We start from the raw sequence: 27,715 nt of genomic DNA on the forward strand, positions 1-27,715 counted from the left end.
GCTTGCCAGTTATCTTATTCTTATACACTCTTTCTCCTTTTGCTTATGATAAACATATGATGCTTATTTCAGTTAAATATTTAGGTGCTTTCTTTGCTGGTAACTGTGGGTGTACACTGTGTATATTCGAAGGTGAAATGGATAAAGGTATGTACTGGGATAATGTGAAGGTAATGGGATAATGTTAATGACAATAAAGTTGCACATAATGTAAAAAGAGAGTACTACAATATACTATCCTTAGAAAGAAGATACTACACATTAAAAAAAAAAAATTCTAATTTTCAATCTAATTTTTTTTAACAAGAAGTAAATCTGCAACATGATGCCTTAACTTATAGATAAAGTAACTCCACAAATTAATAAACAATTTCGTTTTTAAAAAACACACATGTGAAAAAAAAAACAATGGCATGTGATGCAAATAATTTCTGATTGGTTTGTAGTTTTCACTGCATTCTTAGTGATTCTTACTGACTTTCACATTCATCTTAAAAGCAGCACAACAAAACTGTCCCGGTTCTAACCAGAAGAAACCAGCCTGACCAATGAATTGATGTGGTACACATTGTGGTGTGGAAAAACATGCCAAAATCATGTAGCATCTCTAGATGAAAATAAAGATGAAATTTGATTGACGGTGCCGAATAGTGCCTCATCTCAGATTCAGTTCAATATTAACTTGCTATGATATATAATTGTGAGACTATAGACATGATTTGTGTGCAGCAGCCTCTGCTACTCCTGCTGATGTAGAGACACAATCAGACACACAACCTTCAAATAAATCCAGTCACCAGTGAAAATCCAGAGGCATTTAAACAGCAGGTATACATGGTAATTTATCTCTCTTGACTAGACCACTTGTGATCGGATTGGCCAAAACACCAAATTTGCTTTAAACAGAAGGATAATGATGAATAATGACACTGAGAAACTTAACAAACGATAAATTGAAAATAAACAATGAAGCATTAAAACGGGAGCATTTTTATTTGGCTCTCAGTCTGTCTGTCAAGATTGCATATCGGTTAATAATAAATTAAAGTCAAGTTCAAATATACTGCAATGTCTTTTTACATTCCAACAAGAATCAAGGGTAAGCTGTGATAAAGCATGCAGTAAATCAGTAAGAGCGTGGTGTGAACCTTTAGTAAAACAGAAGAGCTCTGCTATGAGGAGACTGTTGTTTCCCCCACACATGCACTGCAGGAACCCTTCTGTCGTGAAGCATGGGGGAGGGGAGAGAGACGAGCATCTCATGCAGGGATGCAGCAAGCGTCTGATTGGCTGTTTGCATGTGTGACATCAGAGATGGTGAAAGCAGAGAGGGGAGGAAATACTGCGACTCGAGGAGGATCCCAGCATCCCAGCTCTGACTGTGTCCTGTGGGATAAACGCTCTGCATCTATCTCCAGCTCCTCTAGTCTCCATCATGAACTACCTGCGCCGGCGTCTTTCGGACAGCACCTTCATCTCCAACCTGCCAAATGGCTACATGTCTGACCTGCAGAAACCAGACCCTCCTCAGCCCCCCCCCCCGGGCCCCGCTCCGGGGTCCCCGGGCCCGGACAGGAGAGCCCCCGCAGCGCAGGCCCCGGGCTCGGGCTTCTTCAGCTCCATCAGCAGTGTGGTGAAGCAGACGGCCGCCTCAGCCGGGCTGGTGGAGCAGACGCCCGTGTCCACGCCGGGCCGGAGCCTCAAGACCCTGCTGGTCATCGACGGAGCCCAGCACGACTGGTAGGAGCAATGCTCTTCACTGATGCTCTCTGATAACCAAGCGTTATTTGGTTTATCCTTGTTTTTGCATTAGTGCTGAGCTTAATCATTATCTGATTGGTGGAGAATATAGTAAATGCACGTTTCATTGCTGGTATTGACTGGGAAAAGGCAACGCCATCACTGCATAAATCGCAGGTCTCCCTGGTTCACGCGCTTAAAGTGTGTTTGATTCTATTAAACTGAGTCTCTAGTGTGAGCATGGGATTAACACTGAGACAAGAGACATCTCTAAAACAATGTGATTATATATTATTATTGTTATTAAATACACATATTTATTATTAAATACACTTGCTTTGGTGACCGTGCTTTTTCTATTGCTGGTCCAAAATTGTTGAATTGTCTTCCACTATCCATAATATACTTACCAGGCTTTTACAACTGTCTTTGATTTTTAATGTTGAATAATTCTGATGTTTTTGATGTAAACTTCCTTTGTCATTTGGTTTGCGGTCTTTCTTTTTATATTCATCCTCTTGTACAGCACAATGGCCAACTACTATTGCTTTTATTGTGCTGTATAAATAAAAGTTGATTGATTTATTGATGGACATGTAAAGGAGTATGGGTGAATCTGAGGAGCAGGAAATATCTGGAGCATTTCCAGTGTTTAGCAAATCAGGTGACACTCATGCTTACATACTATTTCATATCTTATTTATCCACAGTTCCCTGCCATTTCTTCAAACGATTAATGTGAATCTGAGTGAAGTCATGCTAATTATTCAGTTCTGTATTTGTACACATGCAGAGGTGATGGTCAGATATTGTTCAGTCATGCAGGAAAAGCTAGGCTGTTGATTTGTGTGGTTGATGATGATTTTTGTGATACAGTGTGACAAACAACTGCTGTTTGAGAGGTCACACACCACATATATCATCGTTTCACGACCCAAGCTCTTTAATTCCTGTTTGTGTCAAAGCTCAAAAAATAAATACATAAAAAGAAACATGTAATAACCTATAATACATGTCATGTTCAAAAGGTTTGTCATTAATATATTTATATTATGGCTCTTGCTGATTTAAATCATGCATTCATGTAGTGGTCACAAATGGAAAAACACAGCCTTGTTTTTTAGGGTTTCTAGTTACTTAATTAGTAATTATCTTTAGGTAACTAATTAATTGCCAATTATAGATTATTGTTAAATTAAGTGAAAAAAGTGTTTGCTTCTCCTTTTACTTTTCTTTTTTAGTATTATGTTAATTTATTGTTTGTTGCTTTCTGTTGGGGCGTATTAAACAGCTGAGCTCTTTTCAGGGAATGAACTGCTTATTTCAATTAATTTCATTGAGAAAAATACATGTGCTTAGTTGGGATTGGGAATCATCTGAGATGAAATGGGTCACTAATACCCAAAGTGAGCATAGGTTTAGATGTGTGGCAGTGAACAGCAATAACCCCTGCCTGAAAGCTGAAGGAAGTCTGTTGTGTTCGGATCGGTACGGTGACGATGGACTACAGTTTTAATTTAAAGACCATAATATGTTGAAATCTTCAATATAAGGTCCTCCTATTGTGTCCTCTTTAATGCCTGTTTAATGGTTTCTGGAGCATATGAAGTATGTCATCTACTGTACCTGTCTTTTAGTACAATACCTTTATCTATAAGAACTGTGTCATTGGTAATTTCCCAATGTAAAGAACATCCTCTCGCAGATGAAGACACACGGATCTATTACAGGACTAATATTCTGGAAATATACAATCACCTCACATACTGCCCATCTGTATCGTTTTTACAGATCTTTAGTGTTTTAATGCTTTTAGTGCTCTTTTAAGGCCTCCAGCGATTTCTTTTCTCGAGCAGAGTGTTCTAGTAAGAGATTCAATGTTTAAGAAATTAAAATCTTCCACTGGTTGTTATATATTTGTCTATAGGGTTCCTTGGCTCAGTTTACCCTTACACAAATGCTGTAAGTGAACAAATTTGACATATCATAGCCTTTGACTGTAATACATTAAAATAATTAGATGTTGACATTAAAATGCTTTCTTTTGTATTGGGATATGGCCCAAAACTTTCAGCTCAGACATTTAGGAGTTAATAATTCTACTGTACAGTATACTAGCCCTATGAACTACTGCTTTTACTCAACTACACCAGCTTACCTTTTACTGCGCATAAATAGCATTTTTGACTTGAAGTGCTGAAGTGTTTAGAGGATCAGCATTGAACATCTGTGTGGAGAAACACTCGGCTGAGGTTTAGCAGTCCTACTGTTAGTGCACTTCATGACACTATTTCTGACATGTGTAATTACTAGCGAGAAGTTGAAACTCCACTGCTCTGAATTATAGCTTTGTGTTACTGAGTTGACAGTACATCAGCAGTCTAAATCAATGTTGGCACTGCAGCTGTAAAAAAAACTTTGCTAAAGTGATTATTTTGAGCAAGGATTAACTTGGACATTATTAAAAACATTATTTTAGCTGAAGTATTTGTATCAGTAGTACTGTGTGTCCTTTGCCCTGTGCTGGTTTTACACTGTGTGTCTAAGGGGTAAAAGACCTCACCTTTACATTTATAATATATTTATAAGATTTTTAAACAAACCAACCAGTTTTATGATTTTTTCCCACACAAAATCAGTTGCTCCATCAATGTTCAATACAAACATATTTTTTCTGCAATCATACACTATGGTAGAAAGCAAATTTTTCTTAAAGTGTGTCTTTAGTCCCGTTGTACCCTAAAACTAACAGTTATTCTTACATATTAGTGTTGGACAAATAGATAATTAAAGACATGAGTTCACAGATAATAAAGCACATAATTAATTTAATTTTTCTTATTTGCTTGTGAAATGCAAATAACTCCTATGATTTTTTTGCATGATACAATTTATTTTGACCTGAGCATCTCCTTTTAGACGATTCTCTGAACAGAACAATCAAGTCAGACACAATGGAAATATATTTTAAGTGCACATTTTATCACTTTTTAAATCATCTTTTTTCTCCCCTTTTCATTTTTTTCCTTTTCTACAGGGCCAAACTCTTTAGAGGAAAAAAGCTGAATGGAGGTTATGACATTAAAGTTGAACAGGTGAGTTTATGAAAGTCAAAAGACAAATCAAATCAAAGTATTCTTGTTTATTCCTTCATTTCTTTTGTAATTCAGGCTGAGTTTGGTGACATCAGTGTTGTGGCTCATGCTAATGGATCATGTAACGTGGCTGTGCAGGTTTTGCAGAATGAAAACAAGATCGTCAGGTAAACTTGTGTTTATAAATAACCTCAAGCTGTTCATATTGTACTGCAATAACGGAGATAATGTGCAATAACTTGAATATTATCTAAAAACATCAGTTTCTATAATCTAATGTGCTATTGTGTGTACAATAACAGTCATCAAAATGTCTTAATTTCAATCAGTATGAAAGCTAAATTAACCCACTCAGAGAGAACTAGTTGATGCGTCACATGAAAGCTGTATCATTATCCTGGGATGTAATAAAGGACAATTATAATAAAAGGCCATTCATAATGATTTGAGTGGCTTGTCGTCACTAAGACAATGCTTCTGTTTACACAAATGGCCCATGAATTCACATAAGTCTTCAGACACATATTCAAAACAATGTCTAAAATGACTATATGAGACATTATATGATTATAGATTATCATACATATAAAATGAAAACATGAAAACGGGCTGTGTTAGAGACGTGTGTAATGTGCCCTATCATGCACAGCTCCCACACAGACACTGAATGAGCAGGGAACGGTTTCGTTACATCTCCAGTCTATAATGTCTCACAGAAGTGTGCTGTGATGGCCAGCGTGCCGCAGCTCAGATGTCCTGAACAGAAAAACTCCTGAACGCTGCCCTGGAAGTAGCCATTCCTCTGGTAGAGTGAGCTCGAAGTTCTGGCGGAGGTTGTACATTTGCGTTCTTGTAACACATAATTGCATTCACCACCCAGTGAGAGTGAGTCAGGATTGCATGATATAAAGTCGCAATTGTGTTATAAAGTCAGAATTGTCTTTTTTTTCCTTAGAATTGGACTTTATAATGTGCAATTGCACGTTTATATCTCACAATTCTGAAAAAATATGTCACAATTGCGAGATATAAACGTGCAATTGCGCGTTATAAAGTCCAATTCTAAGGAGAAAAAAGACAATTCTGACTTTATTAGACACAATTGCGACTTTATATCACGCAATTCTGACTTTATATCTCGCAATCGTGGCGGATTTCGCAAGTCTGTGGCGGAAACAACCCTCTATAGCGAGCCGCTCATGAGATATAGGTTTCCCTTTATAAACGTCAGCCCAAGAGATGAAGAGCTGTTTACTTTTCTGTAGTAACTTTATCTTTTGCACATATGCAAAGCATGCAATGAGGAAAAACAGCAATAGCTCCACAGTTCAGGCTGTCCCTGCTGTTTCACTGACTTTAAGAACGAAAGCTGGACTGGATTTAAGCATAACTTTTAATCCCGCCAATGCAAACTACATACAAGAAGAATGTACAGAGCACGTAATTCACTTCAGTTGCTTTGCCATAGTGCGCGCAAGCAGTAACGCTGTCTTCAGAGAAAGATGCTTTAAGACAATGCTCTCTAATGGTTCAATATGGGGCAGTGAGAGCACTTGTAGAACCACCAATAAATCTCAAGACGGTGATTAACAAACAGGATGTAGCTGACGTGTACCCTTCACAAACTGATATATTCCCAAATCCAGCCTCGTGGCCCTGCTTTCATCCAATAGTTCCTGCAGGAAGCACAAAAACAGGCAATTTCCAACAATTTCCCCATCCAATCTGACCTGCCTTTACCTCTGAAATGGTGTTTGTTTTAAAAAAATCCAGTCATGGAACTGCACCATTCTGCTCATACTAATCAGGATAGCGGGAAACATGAGCAACGGGAGTTCAATCAGGCAGAAATCAATGTAATGGAAAAGGTAACAACATTGTCTGTGAGAGAGAATATCTCTGATCAACTGAGTGATATTTGGTCTCAATGTTGCTCTATACGTGAGAGAATAACACCGGACGTGATGTGTTGCTTGAGGCTGTCGACGCTGGATGCGACCAAGCGACTAATTCAAATCCATTTGTTCTTCGTGTCAGAAGTAGCGCGAGCGCTCAGAGTACGTCAGAAAGGTCATAAGGTTGTCTTATAGACATCATCACTGATTATAATGAGTTGTTCTATGTGCTTTTGTCGCAGTGCTGCTCCACACATTCAGTCTCTTTGCCAGACTGTGAAGCTGTGGAGATCGACCTGTTCATATAGGCTACGACTGAAACCCCTCGCACCGTTCTGCTGTTGAACACCCAGCCCAGAAGGGATGCATTCATTACTTCATCTTTTAGAGGGATAGGACCTTCTCTAGCAGAAGTGTGGGTTCTCCAGCTTCTCTGCAAGGCACAGGCTCTGATATGCTCTCGTTCTCAACAGCCCCAGGGAAATGAGAGCCATCAACACCAATAACCTCAGACCGAGAGGGACTGATTGCAACGACTCCATACGTGAACCCTGTGGGGAACAGGTCTCGGCCCTATGAAGCCTGCCTGTTTTTCTCACCCAGGAGATCGGCAGGGTTGATTTGCTGCATCTGTGGCGTAGGACTGTTACCTTACCTTGAGCCGTTTAGACTGTGACATGATGAGGGGGTGAGGGCAATAGCCGCAGTAATCTGGGTAGCCCTCGTTGTACTGTGATGTGAGGTTCACGCGAGCAGGCTGATGAGGACTAGCTCCCGTTCCCCCATACCTGGGATATCCAGCTGTACAAAACCCTTAAAGGGGTGGTTGATTATGATTTCACTTTTTAAACTTTAGTTAGTGTGTAATGTTGCTGTTTGAGCATAAACATCTGCAAAGTTACGACACTCATAGTTCAAAGCAAAGGGAGATATTTGCTTTGACAGAAATCGCTTTTTAAGGACTACAACAAACGGCTTTTAGGGACTACAATGAGCTTCTTCACGGGTTAGTGACATCATTCACCCTAAAATTGACATAAAAGCAGGGGTTCTCAACCTTTTGCAACTCATTGCCCACCAATGACTATTTAAATACATTCCAAGGACCACCTTTCCAGATATGATAGTATGAACACAGAATAACAGAGAATTCAAAAAGTACAATGATATACTCTGCTGTTAATCTGTTATGCCACTGTAGCAGACTAGGTCAAGTCATCTATATAGATGAAAACTGTCTATAAAAAAGACTCTGCAGGTTTACTCAGTAACCAATCTTGTAACAGGCTAACTGTAGCAATGGCTCAGACACACAAGAGGGGAACATTCACTCTATTCATTAGCAGAAATGTTCATTCACCCCAAATTACATAGTGTAATTACATTAGTATAATTTATCAAATACAATTAGCGATATTAACATGACTGTTTAAAACAATATTCGTTTGGCTTCCCAACACAGCCCGGGTGTTTTGAGGTCAAATGTTTCTGCAGCTTTGATGGTTTTTTTAGCGCTTCATTTGACACATTTCTCCACATTCAACACATTGTGCCTTCGGCTTAAGGGGGTCGCACACCGAACGAGAGGCTTTAAAGTGTAAATTGCAGGTTACATTTTTCACGAAGATAATGCAATGTGCTTAATAAACATAAAGATAAGAACCGCCCACCATTGTTTTTGTAGGGGTTTTTTTATACCAAAATGCTGAATATAATATGAAAAGTTGGTACTTTTTACACTCCCTCTCCCTTCCACTAGGCTGGGCGTGACGTCATAAAAGGGACTCAAGCTTAGAGTTACCGGTAGTCTAACGGCAAGTAGGCTAGCAGTTATATTGGAGGAGACCTAACTCAGCAAGCAAAAATGGTGTTGATGAATGAAATAACCCAATTGTAAACATACTCGTGTGTGCTGGCTGTGAGATTACCGTGATTCTGCCTGAAATGAGTGTAAACTATTCGCAAAACAAACGGGTTCAGGCAGCATGCGTCAAAACCAGGATGCTGCGTGAGGCACATCAGATTAATGGATTATTTGATGATAATTTTTACTTTTCACACCGTTTTAAAAAATAAAAAACGACAGTACAGTATACAGTACTCATAACTTCGAATTTTATTATAATTGTGTTTCATATAATATACAGTTATGTCATTTTTACTTGTTATATCAAATGTGATAATTGCTAGTACATTTAAAATATCAAAATATGCTCCCCATACAAATTTTAAATGAAATAACGAGGTCATAATATTGTGAGATTTACACCATTATGGAAACAATAGAGAATGAATCTACATTCTCTGCGATCGATTCGCGCTTGGGTAGCATATTTCGACAAGGCAGCACAAATCGTCTGAACACCGGTCGACGATTGCTCCACTAAACTCCAAAACGCGTTCACCTCACAGCAGCATGCTGATTCCATTGGGTGGCATAGCCCACACAAACACCTGTCAAACACAGCGATAGTGACATCGATCTCTTTTTTTTCTTTCTGACAATGAGCATCGCTAATTAGTTGCGATTTAGCACACGCAATATCGCGTTTCTGTCTGCAGATGCCAGCAAAAGCGCCATTGTGCCTGTGCAGTGTGTGCATCTCCACAGCTCTGATTAGGACTACTAACACCATGTAAGTAAATAATGTCTTCAGTCGTTGTCCCTCCTGGCTATTCTACATGACGACAAGATTTTGAAAAGACTTTGTTCCCTAATGTTATCCGGGTTAGCACCAGGTTAACCTAGCTAGCTCTAGCTACTCACCATGACACCTGGCCAACCCTCAACTCATTTTCCTCACACCAAGCATTGATAACTCTTTGAGTGCCATGATGTCTGGCAATTTCCTCCCCTCTCTCACACCTGACTGATTCAAAATTGTCCATAGTCAAGCCACAAACAGTAGGAATCTAGAGGAGTATGGGTTGCTACTCCCTTTTATGACGTCATCACCCAGTTACGGTAAAAAACATGTTACCTTTGAAGAAACCCCAATAAATGTTATTTTAACGCATTTTAATACAGAAATTTTTAAATATTTACATATTGAGCACTTTAATCTGCACATTAATTGGTTGTGGTGGTTAACCTGCAATTTACACTTTAAAATTCGAACACATTATTTTCTATGAGTGTGTACACACACCGGCATCGCCATTCGGCGTCTGTCCGCGGCACCCAGGACCATGTTTAAAATCCTGCCGCGCCACAGAGCCCCATTTACACTGACTTAAGATAGATACAAGATACATTTTGTTTTACATTAATTTACAGAAATCAGCTGCGTGGATGAAAATTATCGGATTTTCAGGTGAAATTCTCAATTAATTCAGTTAATGTACGTCTTGAGGTAAAGTGTTCTATAGCAGACTCAGCAACGGTTGTATTTAATTGGAGCTACAATACAATCATAATAGTACAGATATTATCTTAATTTAATAATGTCCTTAAACATAACAATATTGCTGGCCATAAACTGAGAAAGTGCACGTCTGGTGTGTGATACCTTGAGTTGTCCTAGGGGCAATTTACACCTGGCCACTTTAAACTGTGATCGGATAGCTATCCGATTGTGAAAAATACCAGGTGTAATGCCCTCCGAAACGCATTTGAGTCGGATTTAAATCCGATCGCTCAAACCACAGGGAGGAGATCTGGGCCGCATTCCAGATAAAACTGGACAAGTGGAAATGCATCTGGTTGAAACCACATATGTAAATGTTACTCCTCCCAACAATGCTAAAAAATAAACATGTGAGAGCGTATTATAGGCTATGCCTATATATGTCATGTTATAATCAGATATGACGGCACTACTGCAGTGGGCTACGAATCGCTGCAGATGAGAGCAGCTGAGCATCATCAAGCCAACGCACAACTATTGCAAATCAAAGTGAAAGTAGTCGCAGACGCTTAACACACAATCATCTTCATTAAAAGTAAAGCAACGAAATTATCTTACCATGTGCCATTGCCGTTCTCTCCTATTGTGGTCTTTGATTTTGAAATTAGCTGATGATCAATAAATTGCAGCTCATATCTTTTGATTTCGGTGACGTTAACTCCATTAAATCAGCATATTGCGCGGGAATTGAAGATCGGATTTAGGCTATATCCGTTTTGTATATCCGTTCAAAAACACATTTATGTGACCAAGTGTAAATGGAATCTTTTTTATAAATCGGATATCTATCTGATCAGTAAAAACACATGAAGTGACCAGGTGTAAACAGAATATGCTAATCAATGACCAGAAGATAGTTAACTCAACATCAGCTAAATAAATGTATCAACTAACCATTCAGAAATGTTGTCTACATGTTGTCACTTCTTCTTGAGTCTCTCCATCATTGTCCGACTCCGATTTGAACATAAAAGGCTAAAAGTCTTTAAAATGTTCACACACACACACACACACACACACATACACACATAAGCTGTTGCCCCCTGTGCCGGAAGCAGCAGCTCATTCGCACATAAAGGGACAAACACAAAAACAGCACGTTTTTGCTCACCGTCAAAAAGTGACAATTTTAACATGCTATAAAAAATAAATGTGGGGTATTTTGAGCTAAAACTCCACATACAAACTCTGTGGACACCAGAGACATATTTTACATCTTGTGAAAAGGGCATTATAGGACCCCTTTAACAAGCACATGGTGAGAATATGGTTTGTCCCAGTGCCTTTTCATCTCCACAAAACATGACAGGACTGCTGGATGGAATTGTCTATCCAGTATGAGGCGTGATGGCAGGCACTTACCATCACATAGATCCCGGTCTACCCCTTGGCCCACCTGTTGAGAGGGCTAGACAATGGAAAGTTTTGCGGCAGACTTCCATGAGGTCCAGGGGAAGACCTCCACTCTGGTAGCTAGGTGGATGATATTTAGCAGATGGACATCTTCGTCCTCCACCTGTGTGGGTATCTCCCCCCAATCGTCCATGATGTCTCCCCGTCTGCTCAGCCTCCTGTCTGTGCTGAGGGGAGAACCACAACTCCGAGTCCTTGTTTCCTGACACCACACGGATGGGAAATAGAACAAATACTATGTTCTTTGCAGTTTTCCCTATGCAAATAACTCTTATTTTTCTGTTTATGATACAAATCAAGTCGTATCTTTGAAGTTGTGATTGATGATCAGTTAAACTTCACAGAGCACATTGCTAGAACTGCGTGGTCCTGCAGATTTGCCTTATACAACATTAGGAAGATTAGAACAGTAGAAAGGAGTCACTTGCGCTTCAGCCTAGTTAATGCTCACTGAACAGGACACAAAAATCTGAGGAAAAGGACCCAAGGTCTAGCTAGGACCAAGGAGCAGGACCGGAGCACAGTAGTTTTAATATTGTTATTAGTACAGAATGACTAACGTTTCGACGCCCATGCGTCTTCTTCAGAGTCAAACTGTCAATGGCAACAATATACAGAATTTAAAGAGTCAAAATTCAAGGTATTGGCCACTGGCTTTAGGTGGGTGTGGTGCAACAATTATCCTTTCCTATACAAGCACTCAAGTCTAAACAAACAGACAAAAAAAATCAATCAACAACAACTATTATTAATACACACATACATACACACACACACATATATATATATATATATATATATATATATATATATATATATATATACATACATATACATATAAATAAATATATATACACACACACAAACATATAAAAAAAACACACACACATAAGTAAAAAAAAAAAAAATTTATAAAAAAAAAAGTTTACATGCAGACCCGCTAACAACATGTCTATAATTAACTGAGAATGTGAATTATAAAAAACATGAATTATAAAAAGCATGAAAGGCCCAGTTCCTCATTAAAGCCATTTGGTTCTACTGTGTTAAGAGTGAAAATCTAGAAAGCCTCCCGTTGTAATAGTGACTTCACTATGTCACATCCTCGCTGGGAGGGTAGAATTTTTTTCAATACCCCAAAATTTTAAGGAAGCATTAGAACCATGATTAGCTTGTACATTATGCCTCGCAATTGCATAGTTTATATTTCTGTTACGAATTGTTACTTTGTGTTCTGCAATGCGTAGTTTGAGGGGGCGTTTAGTCTGACCTACCAACCCACATGGACATTTCAACCTGTAAATCACGTGGGTGTTGTTACAATTAATGAAAGAATTGATCTTATATTTTTTACCTGACTGGGGATGGAAAAATTGCTTTGTGTCATTTGAGTTAGAGCAATGGGTCAAAATTGGGTGCAGTGCCCACATCAGTAAAAACCCAAGGGAGGAGCCGGTAACCACGTAGGTTTTGATGGAGGGCTCATGGTCGTGTGGACCAACCTGTCACTCAGTGAGCGAGGGCGCTTAAAAGTAATACGTGGTGATTCTGCGCATATAACTTTAAGAGCTGGGTCACTCTGCAAAATGTGCCACTGTTTCTTAATGGCATGGTTTATTTCTCCGCCAATATGGGAGAAATCTGTGGAGAAGCAGAGTCTTTGCACTGATGCGTTTGGTTTTAACTAGGAGATGTGCTCATTGCGTCAGTCTGGCTCGTTCATAGGCTGCAGGGATATCACTTACAACATATCCCCTGTTACGGAAGCGCTCTGTCATTTCTAATGACCCGCACTCAAACTCGGCACCACTACTACAGTTCCTTCTAAGCCGTAAAAATTGGCCAATAGGAATATTTTTAATCAGTTGTTTGGGATGGTGGCTTTCAGCTCTGAGGAGGGTATTTCTTCTAAGAGGTTTACGATAAATCGATGTCTCTAAACCTCCTTGAGAATTTTTGTAAATAGTCAGATCCAGAAAGTTAATATTGTCTGTGGAGTGGTCTACTGTAAATCTCAGGAAGGGTGTGGTAGAGTTAATATAGGCCATGAATATATCCAATTCAACCGAAGTCCCCATCCAAATGAAGAAAACATCATCAATATATCTCTTCCAAAGCGGAATTTTAGGGAGGAATAAGTTGTTCACAGGGTTATCAATAAATTTCGCTTCCCATAAACCCATTACTAGGCATGCGTACGACAGTGCAAAACAACTACCCATACTGACCCCACGCTTCTGCAGGTAATAGTCGCCCGCATACTGGAAATAGTTCATTGTTAAAACAACTTCCGACAATGTCAGTAAGAATTCATTGGGAGGAGCTATATCAGTGGCCCGTCAAGTCAAGTCAAGTCATCCTCATTTATATAGCGCTTTTAACAATGTAGATTGTTTCAAAGCAGCTTTACAGAGATAAACATATAATTTAAGGTAACTGAGATTGGTTTGGTTTTATAGTGGCTCTTGAAAAATGTTTTTTTTCCAGCTAAAGTTAGTTTTGATTGATTCACTTCCGTCTAAATGATCATTTGTTATTAAATTAGGGGCCGCTAAGACGACACCGTTCTCTCTAAACAGACTTTAAACGTGAACCTGTGATAGACGCTGATGGCGTTCACATGCGCATTAAGAATCGATTCTATAGTTATGTGCGTTTGAATATATGTGCGCAGGTTTGTAATTCCTTACAAACCATGCCTAAACAAACTACTTGTCTATAAATTTTTATGCAGAATTTTTATTTTATCTTATGACTTTGGGTAGGTACGCGAACCGAAAAATTCCACAACGCTTTATCTGTAGAGTGGTATAGGGATCCTCCATAGGGAGAGGCTAGTTGGCACTTCAGCACTGCATTGTCATCGGGTCCAGGCGAAAGTCCTTCGTCAGATCTGGAAACGGCCTGGATCCAGCAGGCTGCGGGAAAACCTCGGGATAAACAAAGACACTAAAATTAGCGTAGATGCCATTCTTCTTATGATGTAACGAGTACATCAGGATTTGAGGGAAGTGTTCCCAGTTCCGGCTGACCTAATCTAAGCAGCCTAATATTGAATTATAGAAGTCTATAGAGTGTTATGTGAATGCTAGGTCAAAGAGATGTGTTTTTAGTCTAGCTTTGAACTGACAGACTGTGTCTGCTTCCCGGACAATGTTAGGAAGATTGTTCCAAAGTTTTGGTGCTAAATAGGAAAAGGATCTACCGCCAGCAGTCGATTTAGATATTCTAGGTATTATCAACTGGCCAGAACTTTGATATCGCAATAGACGTGAAGGACTATAATGCGTTAAGAGCTCGCTCAAGTACTGGGGAGCTAAACCATTTAGTGCTTTGTAAGTAATCAGCAATATTTTGAGATTTATACGATGTTTAATAGGGAGCTAATGCAGTGTTGACAGAACCGGGCTAATATGGTCGTACTTCCTGGTTCTGGTAAGAACTCTAGCGGCTGCATTTTGAACTAGCTGTAGTTTGTTTATTAAGCGTGCAGGGCAATCACCCAGTAGAGCATTACAATAATCTAGCCTTGATGTCATGAACGCATGAACTAGTTGTTCCGCATTTGTCAATGAGAGCATATGACGTAATTTAGATATATTTTTAAGATGGAAAAATGCGGTTTTACAGACACTAGACACGTGACTTTCAAATGAAAGATTGGTATCAAAGAGCACACCCAGGTTCCTAACTGACGACGAAGACTTAACAGAGCAGCCATCAAGTGTTAGACGGTATTCTAGGTTATTACGTGTGGAAGTTTTTTGTCCAATAATTAGAATCTCTGTTTTTTCAGAATTTAGTAGTAGGAAATTACTAGTCATCCAATTTTTAATATCAACTATGCATTCCGATAATTTTGTGAATTGGTGAGTTTCGTTAGGTTTGGAAGAAATATAGAGCTGAGTATCATCAGCATAACAGTGAAAGCTAATTCCATGTTTCCTTATGATATCTCCTAAAGGTAGCATGTACAGAGTGAACAGCAACGGTCCTAGTACTGAGCCTTGTGGTACGCCATACTGAACTTGTGATCGATAAGACATCTCTTCATTTACTGCTACAAACTGATAGCGGTCAGATAAATATGATTCAAACCATGCTAGTGCAATTCCACTAATGCCAACATAGTTTTCTAGTCTATTTAAGAGAATGTTGTGGTCAATGGTGTCAAATGCAGCACTAAGATCAAGTAACACTAATAGAGGGATACAACCACTATCGGATGATAAGAGCAAATCATTTGTGACTTTAATGAGAGCTGTCTCAGTGCTATGGTGCGGTCTAAATCCTGACTGGAAATCCTCGCAGATACCATTTATTTTAAGAAAGGAACACAGTTGTGAAGATACTGCCTTTTCTAGTATCTTTGACAGAAAAGGTAGATTCGAGATCGGCCTGTAATTGACTAATTCTGTAGGATCAAGTTGCGTTTTTTTAACAAGCGGTTTAATCATAGCCAGCTTAAAGGCTTTTGGTATGTATCCTAGAGACAAAGATGAATTAATGATGTTAAGAAGAGGATCTATGACTTCTGGAAGCATCTCTTTCAGTAGTTTAGTCGGTATAGGGTCTAACATACATGTTGTCGATTTAGATGAATTAACGAGTTTGCAAAATTCTTCCTCTCCAATGGCAACAAATGAATCAAATTTTACCTCGGGGAGACTTTAATGCTGTCCCTGATGTGATGCTGTAGTAGACGGTTGCATAGTTATAATTTTGTCCCTAATATTATCAATCTTATAAGTGAAGAAGTTCATAAAGTCATTACTGCTGTGTTTCTTGGAAACTTCTGGGCTTGAAGCTTTCTTTTTCGTCAGTGTAGCCACTTTTTCAAATAAATACCTTGGATTATGTTTATTTTCTTCTAATAGGCTTAAAAATAAGCAGATCTAGCAGCTTTTAAAGCCTCTCTGTAAGCAATCGAGCTCTCCTTCCATGAAATCCGAAATACTTCTAGTTTTGTTTTCTTCCAGTTGCGCTCCATTTTTCTGGCTGCTCTCTTAAGGGCCCGGGTGTGCTCGTTGTACCACGGCGTTGGACTATTTTCTTTAATCTTCTTTAAGCGCAACGGAGCAACTGTATATAAAAAGTGCTGGAAAGGAGAGAGTTAAAAGTTTCTGTTGCAATATCAAGTTCTTCTAAGCTATCTGGGATGCTGAGACGATGAAACTGATTAGGAAGATTATTGATAAAGCAATATTTAGTTGCAGAAGTGAAAGGTCTAACATACTTGTAACACGGAGTTGGCTTTGCAGCCTTGGCTAAATGTAATTTACATGAGACTAGATAATGATCTGAGATGTCGTCGCTCTGCTGCAGAATTTCAACAGCATCAACATTGATTCCATGTGATAATATTAGATCTAGAGTATCATTACGACAATGAGTAGGTCCGGACACGTGTTGTCTAACTCCAATAGAGTTAAGAATGTCTTTAAATGCCAATCCCATTGCATCTTTTCCATTATCTACATGTATATTAAAATCACCAACAATTAGGACTTTATCTGCAGTCAATACTAATTCTGATAGAAAGTCAGCAAATTCTTTGATCAAATCTGTATGGTGCCCTGGTGGCCTGTAGACAGTTGCCAGCAGAATTCTCAAACTTGATTTATCGTTTACATTATATATTTTTACATTAAGCACCAACACTTCAAAAGAAATATATTTTAAACTAGATTTTTTAGTGGTTTTGAAAATATTACTATAAATTACAGCAACACCTCCCCCTTTGCCTTTCAGGCGAGGTTTATGTTTATAACAGTAATCATGAGGGGTGGACTCATTTAAAGTAATGTAATCGTCTGGTTTTAGCCAGGTTTCTGTCATACACTGCACATCTAGGTTATAATCTGAAATCATATCATTAACTATGAGTGCTTTTGATGTAAGGGATCAAATATTCAGCAACCCAAGCTTTATCGTTTGCTCATCTGTATTATATCTATTTTTTATTTGTTGAATATCAATTACATTTTTAACCTTAGATCGGTTTGGACGTTTTTTGGATTTCCAAATTCGGGGAACAGACACAGTCTCTATATGATGATATCTAGGTGAAAGAGCCTCTATGTGATGGGATTTATCTGACCTAGGTGACGCGAGGCCGCTAGCAGACGGTCGGTTTAGCCAGTTTGTCTGCTTCCTGACCTGAGCCCCAGATTGTCATGTTTTGTCTCTAAGACTATGAGCAAAATTACTAGAGAGAAGAGCAGCTCCATCCCAGGAGGGATGAATACCATCTCTTTTCAACAGGCCAGGTTTGCCCCAAAAACTTTTCCAATTGTCTATGAATTCTATATTATTTTGCGGACACCACTTAGACAGCCAGCCATTGAGTGATGACAATCTGCTAACTATCTCATCACTCCTTCGAACAGGAAGGGGGCCAGAGCAAATTACAGTGCCTGACATCGTACTTGCGAGTTCAAACACCTCTTTAATATTAATTTCGGTGATCTCCGACTGGCGGAGTCGAACATCATTAGTGCCGACGTAAATAACAATCTTAGAGAATTTACGATTAGCATTAGCCAGCACTTTTAAATTTGCTTTGATGTCAGGCGCTCTGGCTCCCGGCAAACATGTGACTATGTTGGCTGGTGTCCCTATTTTCACGTTCCGTGTAATAGAATCGCCAATTACCAGGGCACAATCAACAGAATTCTCAGTGGGTGTTTCACTGAGTGGGGCAAATCGATTTGTTGTGGTAATCGGAACGAAAGAGTGGTTTTTTGATCCGTGACTAGAGCGATCCCTCACTGTCACCCATCTGCCTGGTTGCACAGGCAATAATTCAGCCGGAACCGAATCATGTAAAGAGTTCACTATGCTAGGCCCATCCAAAGTAGAATCTAAAGCTCTAGCACACTTACTATCCTCAATTAAAGTTTGGATGCGTGTTTCTAATTCTGAAATCTTCTCCGTCAGCCTGACTGTTTCCTTGCATTTATCACAAATAAACCCTATATTGCCGACGGGGAAGGCTATGCTAAACATGTAACATGAAGTGCAGGTGACAATAACAGGACAAGACATTACTCACCGTGTTTGTTGACTGATTCTTACTCACCTGGGCTTTTTATGAACTCAGAGGCGCGGGCCCGCGCGAGAAAAAAAATAAATAAATAACTGAGCGCACGGGTGGCGCGTTAACAGACTAGCGAGTTACTAGCGTGTTATTCTAACAATAACGGAAGCTAGCGATGTCAGGTTAATCTGGGATGTTGTCTAAGCTGTATTTAGTAGTATAAACAACTAGAAATGGTAGTAAATGATGGTTCAGAACAGCAAGAAATACAAAGCTAATACGAGGCTTAGACGGAGCTTACAGCCTCGAAGCAAACAAAACACAGCAGGCAGCTAGGCACACAGGCAAAGAGACCGTCTTGCCCGTCTTGCAAAGAAATATAGTAACGCCTCAGTCCCTGCTTTATGAGGAATGCATGTATACAAACTTTGCACATCACAAGTTACCTGCATGAAGTCATGGTCACATTCAAACGAATCTAAATGTCTCAATATGTCGGATGTATCCCCTAAATAAGATGGTAATTCATAAACATATTTTTTTTTAAAGAAATCGAGATATTGTGACAGAGTTTCAGTTAGACACCCAATACTAGACACAATGGGCCTGAGTGGTGGATCAATCAGGGATTTATGTACTTTGGGAAGTCCATAAAATACGGGACATACAGGATGTTTTACAGTCAGAAAGTCTTTTTCTTTTTTAGTGATCCAACCCCTTTGTAATGCCTTCTCCAATACCTGATCAATCTCCGATTTATGATGTTCTAGGGGATTACGAGTTAGTAGAGTGTAACATTCTTTGTCATTTAGTTGGGACATGATACTCAAGTTGTATTTTTCAGTATCCATTACAACAATTGAACCCCCTTTATCGGCAGGGCGAATAAGAATATCTGATCTCTTTTCTAATTCATTCAAACTCTTTAATTCGGACTGTGACAAATTCTATCTCTTTTGGCGTGCATTTTTGCATCTTATTAAACTCGTTTTCCACTAAATTCTTGTATGTAGTAATGGAAGGGTTCAGATTCGAGTAGGGAACAAAAGTAGATTTCTTTCTGAAAGGTTTATTTTCTCTGATTAGTGACTCTGTGCTGACAACAGTGGAAATTGACCGCACAGAGTTACCAATAATAGGCCTCGATAGACTCGATTTAGGGGTTGAAAAAAGGTATAAGTTGGAGTGATAAAAGTATCTATCTTGAGTTTGAATGGATTAACAGCATTGATGGGGCAAAAAGATAAACCTTTACTTAGCACTTCCGTCTCTCCCTCAGTTAGGTTCAGTCCCGAGATGTTAATCACAGTCTGTTCAGGTTGCGGGGGTTGCGTGGGGAGCGGCGCGTTGGTTCTGCTGGATAAGTTCAGCGACATCTGCCTCCTTGACCCTCTCGAATCCCTACTTGTCCATTTAGACGAGGAGGCTTGGCATTGGGAAAAAAATGTATAGTATCATGTTGGCTTTCGGCGTTAGGAAGATTAGACCCTTCCTATTAGACCCACAACTCCTCGTTCAAGCGCTTGTTCTTTCCAGACTGGACTATTGTAATGCTCTCTTGGCAGGTCTTCCAGCATCACTGTCAAACCTCTGCAACTGATCCAGATGCTGCAGCAAGAGTGTCTTTATTGAGCCGAAGAGACACACATCACACCTCTTATAAACCTGCAATGGTTCCCAGTTGCCACTCGAATCAAAGGCACTGATGCTTTCCTACAGAACAACCACTGGCTCTGCTCCCTTTGTACCTTTATATTCGAGACTTATGTCACATCATCCAGGTGATGCTGCACATTGTGGGTGTTTGAGGAGATTCCCCCTTCCATGTGAAGCGCTTTGAGTACCTAGAAAAGCGCTATATAAATGTGATGAATTATTATTATTAATTATTATTACCTGCCATTCAGAAGCTTGCATTCTGCAAGTGAACGTTGCCTCGTGGGGCCAGCATCTCAAAGAGGCACAACATCTCTTTAACACACCTTTAAAGTACATATACTGTGTTATACTAAAATGGGAAGGGTCACAGCACTTGCATATTGTTGTCCTATTGTTAGTTTAAATGCTTCAATTGCTCTCCTCATTTGTAAGTCGCTTTGGATAAAAACGTCTGCTAAACGATTAAATGTAAAATTGTTAAATCTGAAAATTAGGATGCTTATTCATAAGAATGGACAAACTCGCCTTGGCACGGCTGTTTTCCACTCTTGCAAAAAGACACGCGCCCAGCCAAAAGCAAAACAGGATTTACAGCACCGGCTGTTACAGGACCAACACAGTCTGGAAACGGCAAAACGGTAAATGCAATAATGCTCTGCGAGTGCAGCTTTCAAAACCTTCATGTGTGAGAATAGTGCAGCAGGGACACCCTGATCGCGATCATGATTGGCCTGTCAGTTGGACAGATTGGGCACTGAATGGATGTTAGAAGGAGAACCATTGTGACATAAATGTCAAGCATTGCATGTATAACTACAGTTACTTATGTCTGTGTACTGTATGTCCCTACAGGTCATTTAAGCCCGACTTTGTCCTAATCCGACAGCATGCTTTCAGCATGACAGAGAACGAGGACTTCCGTAACTTAATCATCGGACTGCAGTATGCTGGTATTCCCAGCATCAACTCCCTGGAGTCCATCTACAACCTCTGTGACAAACCCTGGGCCGTAAGTTTGAGGACGTTCAGTCTGACATGGCGTTTGATAGATGTCTGATATCTCTAGCCTCATCTCTCTAAACTTATTTGCAGTTTGCATGTCTGATCAGCACATACAAGAAACTTGGACAGGAGAAATTTCCATTAATTGAACAGACGTTCTACCCCAACTATAAAGAAATGGTAAGAGATTGTTTCACAAACATTTTTTTTCCAGCAATGTGATCAATTACTATTATCTGCATAATTAAATGAATAGATAATCTGTTTGTTCGAAAACAAACCAGGTGACCATGCCGGCATTTCCCGTTGTGGTGAAAATCGGGCACGCTCACTCTGGTGTGGGGAAGGTAACGCTGAAACTCAAACAATGACTGTAGAAGAAGAGCTTTGTGATTATGTAGTTAAACATTTAATCTAATCGTATGTGTTGTTAAGGTGAAAGTGGAGAACCACACAAAGTTTCAGGACATAGCTAGTTTGGTGGCCATCACTCAGACGTACAGCACATGTGAACCATTCATCGAACCCAAATATGACATCAGGATCCAGAAAATTGGAATTGATTACAAAGCTTACATGTGAGTAAAGATGCTTTTCTGCAGAGTTTCTGAACACATCTCAGATTCAGCTAAATGCTGTTCTTGACAGAAGAAGAATGCTCCTCGTTTCATAGGAGGACGTCGGTGTCAGGTAACTGGAAGTCCAACACTGGCACTGCCATGGTGGAACAGGTGGCTATGACAGACAGGTAACCCACACAACAGTGGCAAGCTTTACAGCATCTGCTACAGGACTAAGCATGACTAAGCCTGTTGCGTTGTCTTGCAGGTATAAGCTTTGGGTAGACACCTGCTGCGAAATATTTGGAGGCCTTGAAATCTGTGCTGTAAAAGCTATTCATGGAAAAGATGGAAAAGATTACATTACTGAGGTATGTGCTGTACTTAAAATGGCTTGGTTAAAATGGTTGTATAGATGTGATATACAAAGACATTGTAGAACGTTTATGTAGGTTTGTATGTTCAACCATTGTGTTTTACTCTTCATGTAATATCACTGATACCTGTGTTTTTGTGGGTAGGTAATGGGTTCATCTATGCCTTTAGAGGGGGACCATCAGGCGGAGGACCAGCAGCTTATAGCAGACATGGTCATTGCCAAAATGAATCATGTTATGTCACAAAATCCCAAAAGACCGACTGCTATTCAACCAAAACAGGTACATGAAGTAACAACACACTGCAAAGACAAAACAAAACAAAGCTGACTTACAATTTTTTTTACACCCCCCCCCCCCCCCCCCCAGTTAACTCAATCAATTCTGTCCAACTCAAATTGCAGTTTCTGACTACTAAAATATTTTGTTCATATAATAGATAACTGATAAAGACTTATTTAATTCAATATGCCTAAGCAACTAAATGTTGTTTAGAATTTAGCAATGCAAGGAGCAACAATATGTAGGGTTTTCCCCAATTGTTTTTCAAAGCCTACTGAGGCAAATATATTACCTTGATAGTTAAATATATTGAATCTAAAAGGTGCAATGAGAGTAACATTTAACTCAAATTTACCTTAAATCTCAAAAACGTTAATGAATGATGATCAACAAATATTAGTGAAGAAGATATTTGAACTCTAAACTGTATGTTAACATACATGTTTGATTATTCTAGTTCTGTTTATATAAAATAATAAATTACTCCAACTAAAAAAAAAATCTATGTTCAAGCTTCTTCACATTTGTTAGGATAACATTTTGCAAGTTGAATGTTTTCTATTGTGCAGAACAAAGTACAAGTGAGTCAACAGCTCGGATTCTCTGTTGTGCATGTCACATGTATGAGATGTATGTGTTTGTGTGTTTCAGGTTACTGTTGAAAAGGACGCTTTGGTTGATGTGAAGAACGGCCCACCGCAGAAAGCTCCTCCACAAGGCTGTTTGCAGTACATTCTTGACTGTAACGGTGTTGCTGTGGGACCAAAGTTAGTGCAGGCAAACTAAAACAACAATGAAGAACTTCTGACAGGTTGTGTTCAAACATTCAAACGGTGGCCTGAGATGCAAGTGAACATATAATGGGTAAGAAAGTGTTCGTTTGGGCCTGATCTGTATTTCAGTCTGTACTGTGTAATTCTCACTGTTGTGCGCTTGTGACGGTTGCTTTTGTTTCTACGTGAAGCGGTTTTCTCTTCAGGGTTGTTGTGTGTGGTGATACAGCAGATTGTGCCTAGTGCTCTTTTAATTGTACTATATATATATATATATTTTCTTGTTTTATGTCTATGTTTCAGTAAATTGTAGACAAAGGGTGTGTGAGTGTGAGTGTGTGTGTGTGTGTGTGAGTGTGAGTGTGAGTGTGAGTGTGAGTGTGAGTGTGTGTGTGTGTGTGTGTGTGTGTGTGTGTGTGTGTGTGTGTGTGTGTGTGTGTGTGTGTGTGTGTGTGTGAGTGTGTGTGTGTGTGTGTGTGTGTGTGTGTACATGAAAGAAAGACTATGAAACGTAAATTAATACTTTAATTGCATGATCGAAATTGTGTGTTGAACGGTGAGGTGTGTGTTTTTCTTTTGTGATCACTGTTAAAATAATAGATATCATTCTAGCAATCTAGTATTGTAAATGTGCTATAAAATATAGTGAAATGTATTTCCTACATTGAATGAAAGCTATATGACTGGAAATTTGTCATTTTTGAGTTGCAAAAATGTGGACAATTTGTTTCTTGTTGACAATATTATTGCAGAATAGCAAATTAAATAAATAATAAGCAATACAAATTAAACTCTGAACAACCACTGATCACTCTATAAATAATGGTATGCTGTTTGGATTCTAGTATGTGGGGGGGTAAGCAGGGTGTGAATTATGGGTTTAAAGGGGCAGTCAAGTAGTCTATCCGTAACATGAAGCTGACTGATGAAATGGGTAATATGATTTACCTGAGCTGTTGAATTAAATATGTTAGGACAAAGAACATAATATGTTTAAAATGCATATAGACAGTTCAGTTGAATAATAACAGACCGTCCCATTTAACAAAGCTCAGTCCAAGCTTCATGGCCTTGGAAGGATACCGCCTCTGAACTGGGACACGGCTACTGTCTGGCCTCATAACTTCTCAAAGGACTTTCACTCTCCTCATGAACTCACCTTTATGTTACTTACCTGTTGGACTGCTGCTATTTCATGGATTCTTGGAACTCTGCTTGTAACCTTTATTTGTGGATTTACCCATCTATGGACCCTTGTGGAGAAAGATTGTGACTGTGACTTTAAGTTAAGTGACTGTTTGATGTTAACCCCGCTTCAAAGAAATGTGATGAATGTTTCTGTTTGTGATTTACTCCCATTGATGAAGGTAATTCTGTGTACAATGTGTTATACTAACCTGAAGCCCTGGACAAACTGATGGTCCTTTGTTGAGATAATTTCCTGGAAGCTGGCATGACTGAGATCCTTCTGTTGATGTACTTCCCAGTGTTTTTGTTCTGCCTCGATCCTGTGTACGGTCAGCAGCTTACCAGCAAACAGCTGCATGTGGTGACTCCTTGTAGTACTCCTGTATACTTTCCTGTGTTTGCTTTAATAAACACACCTGTGTCTTGACAATATCAATCAGTGTGGAGTTACGTTACAGCTACAGCCAGTTATTCCACTGGGAACTGTGATTTCCGTGTGGGAACGTGTGTTTTAGTTGTTGTCTGTGTGACTCCGCCCAGTGCCAGTATTCCCACACCCCGGGTCGCCAGGTGGAGGAAACACAGAGTAGTGCAGCCATGGAAGCCAGCAAACAAACTGGGTCAGAGATTGCAGATTATACCCGAATAAAAGCCCCAGAATCTATCTGAAAAATTCTAATAGAAAAAAGTTTTTGGGGCAGACCTGACCTGTTGAAAAGAGATGGTATTCATCCCTCCTGGGATGGTGCTGCTCTTCTCTCTAGTAATATGGCACATAGTCTTAGAGCTCAAACATGACAATCTGGGGCTCAGGTCAGGAAGCAGACAAACTGGCTAAACCAACCGTCTGCTAGCGGCCTCGCGTCACCAAGGTCAGATAATCCCATCACATAGAGACACTTTCACCTAGATATCATATAGACTGTGTCTGTTCCCCGAATTAGGAAATACAAAAAACTCCTAAACCCATTTAAGGGTAAAAATGTAATTGATGTTCAACAAATAAAAACCAGATATAATGGATGAACAAATGATAAAGCTTGGGTTGCTGAATATTCGATCCCTTACTTCAAAAGCACTTATTGTTAATGATATGATTACAGATTATAACCTAGATGTGCTGTGTTTGACAGAAACCTGGCTAAAAGCAGACGAATACCTTACTTTAAATGAGTCCACCAGTAAATAAGATTACGGTTATAAACACAAGTCTCGTCTGAAAGGCAAAAGGGGAGGTGTTGCTGTAATGTAAAGTAATATCTTCAGAATTACTGAGAAGTCTAGTTTTAAATATAATTCTTTTGAATTGTTGGTGCTTAATGTAACACTATCTAGTGTAAATGATCACTTTTGAGATTTGTGCTGGCTACTGTATACAGGGCACCATACAGACTTTGTCAAAGAATTTGCTGATTTTCTATCAGAGTTAGTTCTGGCTGCAGATAAAGTTCTAATTGTTAGTGATTTTAATATACATGTAGATAAGGAAAAAGATGCATTGGGATTGCCGTTTAAAGACATTCTTAACTTGGAGTTAGACAACATCTGTCAGGGCCTACTCATTGTCATAATAATACTCTAGATCTAATATTATCACATGGAATCAATGTTGATGCTGTTGAAATTCTGCAGCAGAGCGACGACATCTCAGATTATCTAGTCTTGTGTAATTTAGTTTTAAAAAGTACTTTAGTCTTTGTCATTTAGCCAAGGCTGCAAAACCCACTCCGTGTTACAAATATGTTAGACCTATCCCTTCTGCCACTAAAGACTGCGGTAACACTTTATTTCGATAGTCCACTTTAGACATTCTACTAACTATAAGTAACTTTGCAGTTACATGTCAACTAACTGTCATTAGAGTATTAGTAGACTGTCTGCTTAATATCTGCTAACACTTTAATTTGTTGGTCCCCCAACAGATATTCTACTGACTATAAGTAACTTAGCAACTACTTCTCCTAACCCGAACCCTAACACCTAACCCTAACCTAACAGTCTACTGACAGTCTACTACAGCCTACTAATACTCTAATGACAGTTAGTTGACATGTAGTTGAAAAGTTACTTATGGTAAGTAGAATATCTAAAGTGACTATCAAAATAAATTGTAACCAAGATGGCTTTATAAATAAACTTCCTGATCAGTTTCATCATCTCGGCATCCCAGATAACTTGATATTGCGACAGAAACTTTTAACTCTCTCTTTTCCAGCACTTTTGACACAGTTGCTCCTTTGCGCTTAAAGAAGATTAAAGAAAATAGTCCAATGCTGTGGTACAACGAGCACACTCAGGCCCTAAAGAGAGCAGACAGTGAAACTGGAAGAAACTGGAGTGAAACTGGAAGAAAACAGAACTAGAGGTATTTCACATTTCATCGAAAGAGAACACAATTGCGTACAGAGAGGCCTTAAAAACTGCTAGATCTGCTTATTTTTCAACCCTATTAGAAGAAAATAAACAAAAGAGGAAGAATTTTCTAAACTCGTTAAATCATCTAAATTGACAACATCTATGTTAGAACCTAAGCTACTGAAAGAGATGCTTCCAGAGGTCATAGATCCTCTTCTTAATATCATTAATTCATCTTTGTCATTAGCTTTTAAGCTGGCTATGATTAAACCACTTGTTAAAAAACTGCAACTTGATCCTACAGAATTAGTCAATTACAGGCCGATCTAGAATCTACATTTTCTGTCAAAGATACTAGAAAAAGCAGTATCTTCACAACTACAGGTCCTTCTCAAAAAATTTGCATATTGTGATAAAGTTAATTATTTTCCATAATGTAATGATAAAAATTAAACTTTCATATATTTTAGATTCATTGCACACCAACTGAAATATTTCAGGTCTTTTATTGTTTTAATACTGATGATTTTGGCATACAGCTCATGAAAACCCAAAATTCCTGTCTCAAAAAAATTGCATATCATGAAAAGGGTCTCTAAACAAGCTATTAACCTAATCATCTGAATCAACTAATTAATTATAAACACCTGCAAAAGATTCCTGAGGCTTTTAAAAACTCCCAGCCTCTTTCATTACTCAAAACCGCAATCATGGGTAAGACTGCCGACCTGACTGCTGTCCAGAAGGCCTTCATTGACACCCTCAAGCAAGAGGGTAAGACACAGAAAGAAATTTCTGAACAAATAGGCTGTTCCCAGAGTGCTGTATCAAGGCACCTCAGTGGGAAGTCTGTGGGAAGGAAAAAGTGTGGCAAAAAACGCTGCACAACGAGAAGAGGTGACCGGACCCTGAGGAAGATTGTGGAGAAGG

General features: G+C 39.1%; 1 protein-coding gene across 1 annotated transcript; it reads left to right on the top strand.

The window, feature by feature from the left end:
* The first annotated feature begins 1,146 nt into the window (after positions 1-1,146).
* Positions 1,147-24,862, top strand: LOC143724568 (synapsin-2-like). The gene is made up of 11 exons (XM_077217720.1): positions 1,147-1,740; positions 4,778-4,835; positions 4,911-5,002; positions 21,101-21,257; positions 21,341-21,430; positions 21,535-21,597; positions 21,686-21,828; positions 21,924-21,998; positions 22,079-22,181; positions 22,332-22,469; positions 23,121-24,862. Exons 1-11 carry the CDS (start codon positions 1,436-1,438, stop codon positions 23,253-23,255), a joined length of 1,359 nt encoding a protein of 452 aa, XP_077073835.1. The 5' UTR covers positions 1,147-1,435; the 3' UTR covers positions 23,256-24,862.
* Positions 24,863-27,715: the final 2,853 nt, after the last annotated feature.

The sequence above is a fragment of the Siphateles boraxobius genome, unplaced genomic scaffold, assembly GCF_051911475.1.
Source record: "Siphateles boraxobius isolate OS27281-9 unplaced genomic scaffold, OSU_SipBor_1 76, whole genome shotgun sequence".
NCBI lineage: Eukaryota > Metazoa > Chordata > Actinopteri > Cypriniformes > Leuciscidae > Siphateles > Siphateles boraxobius.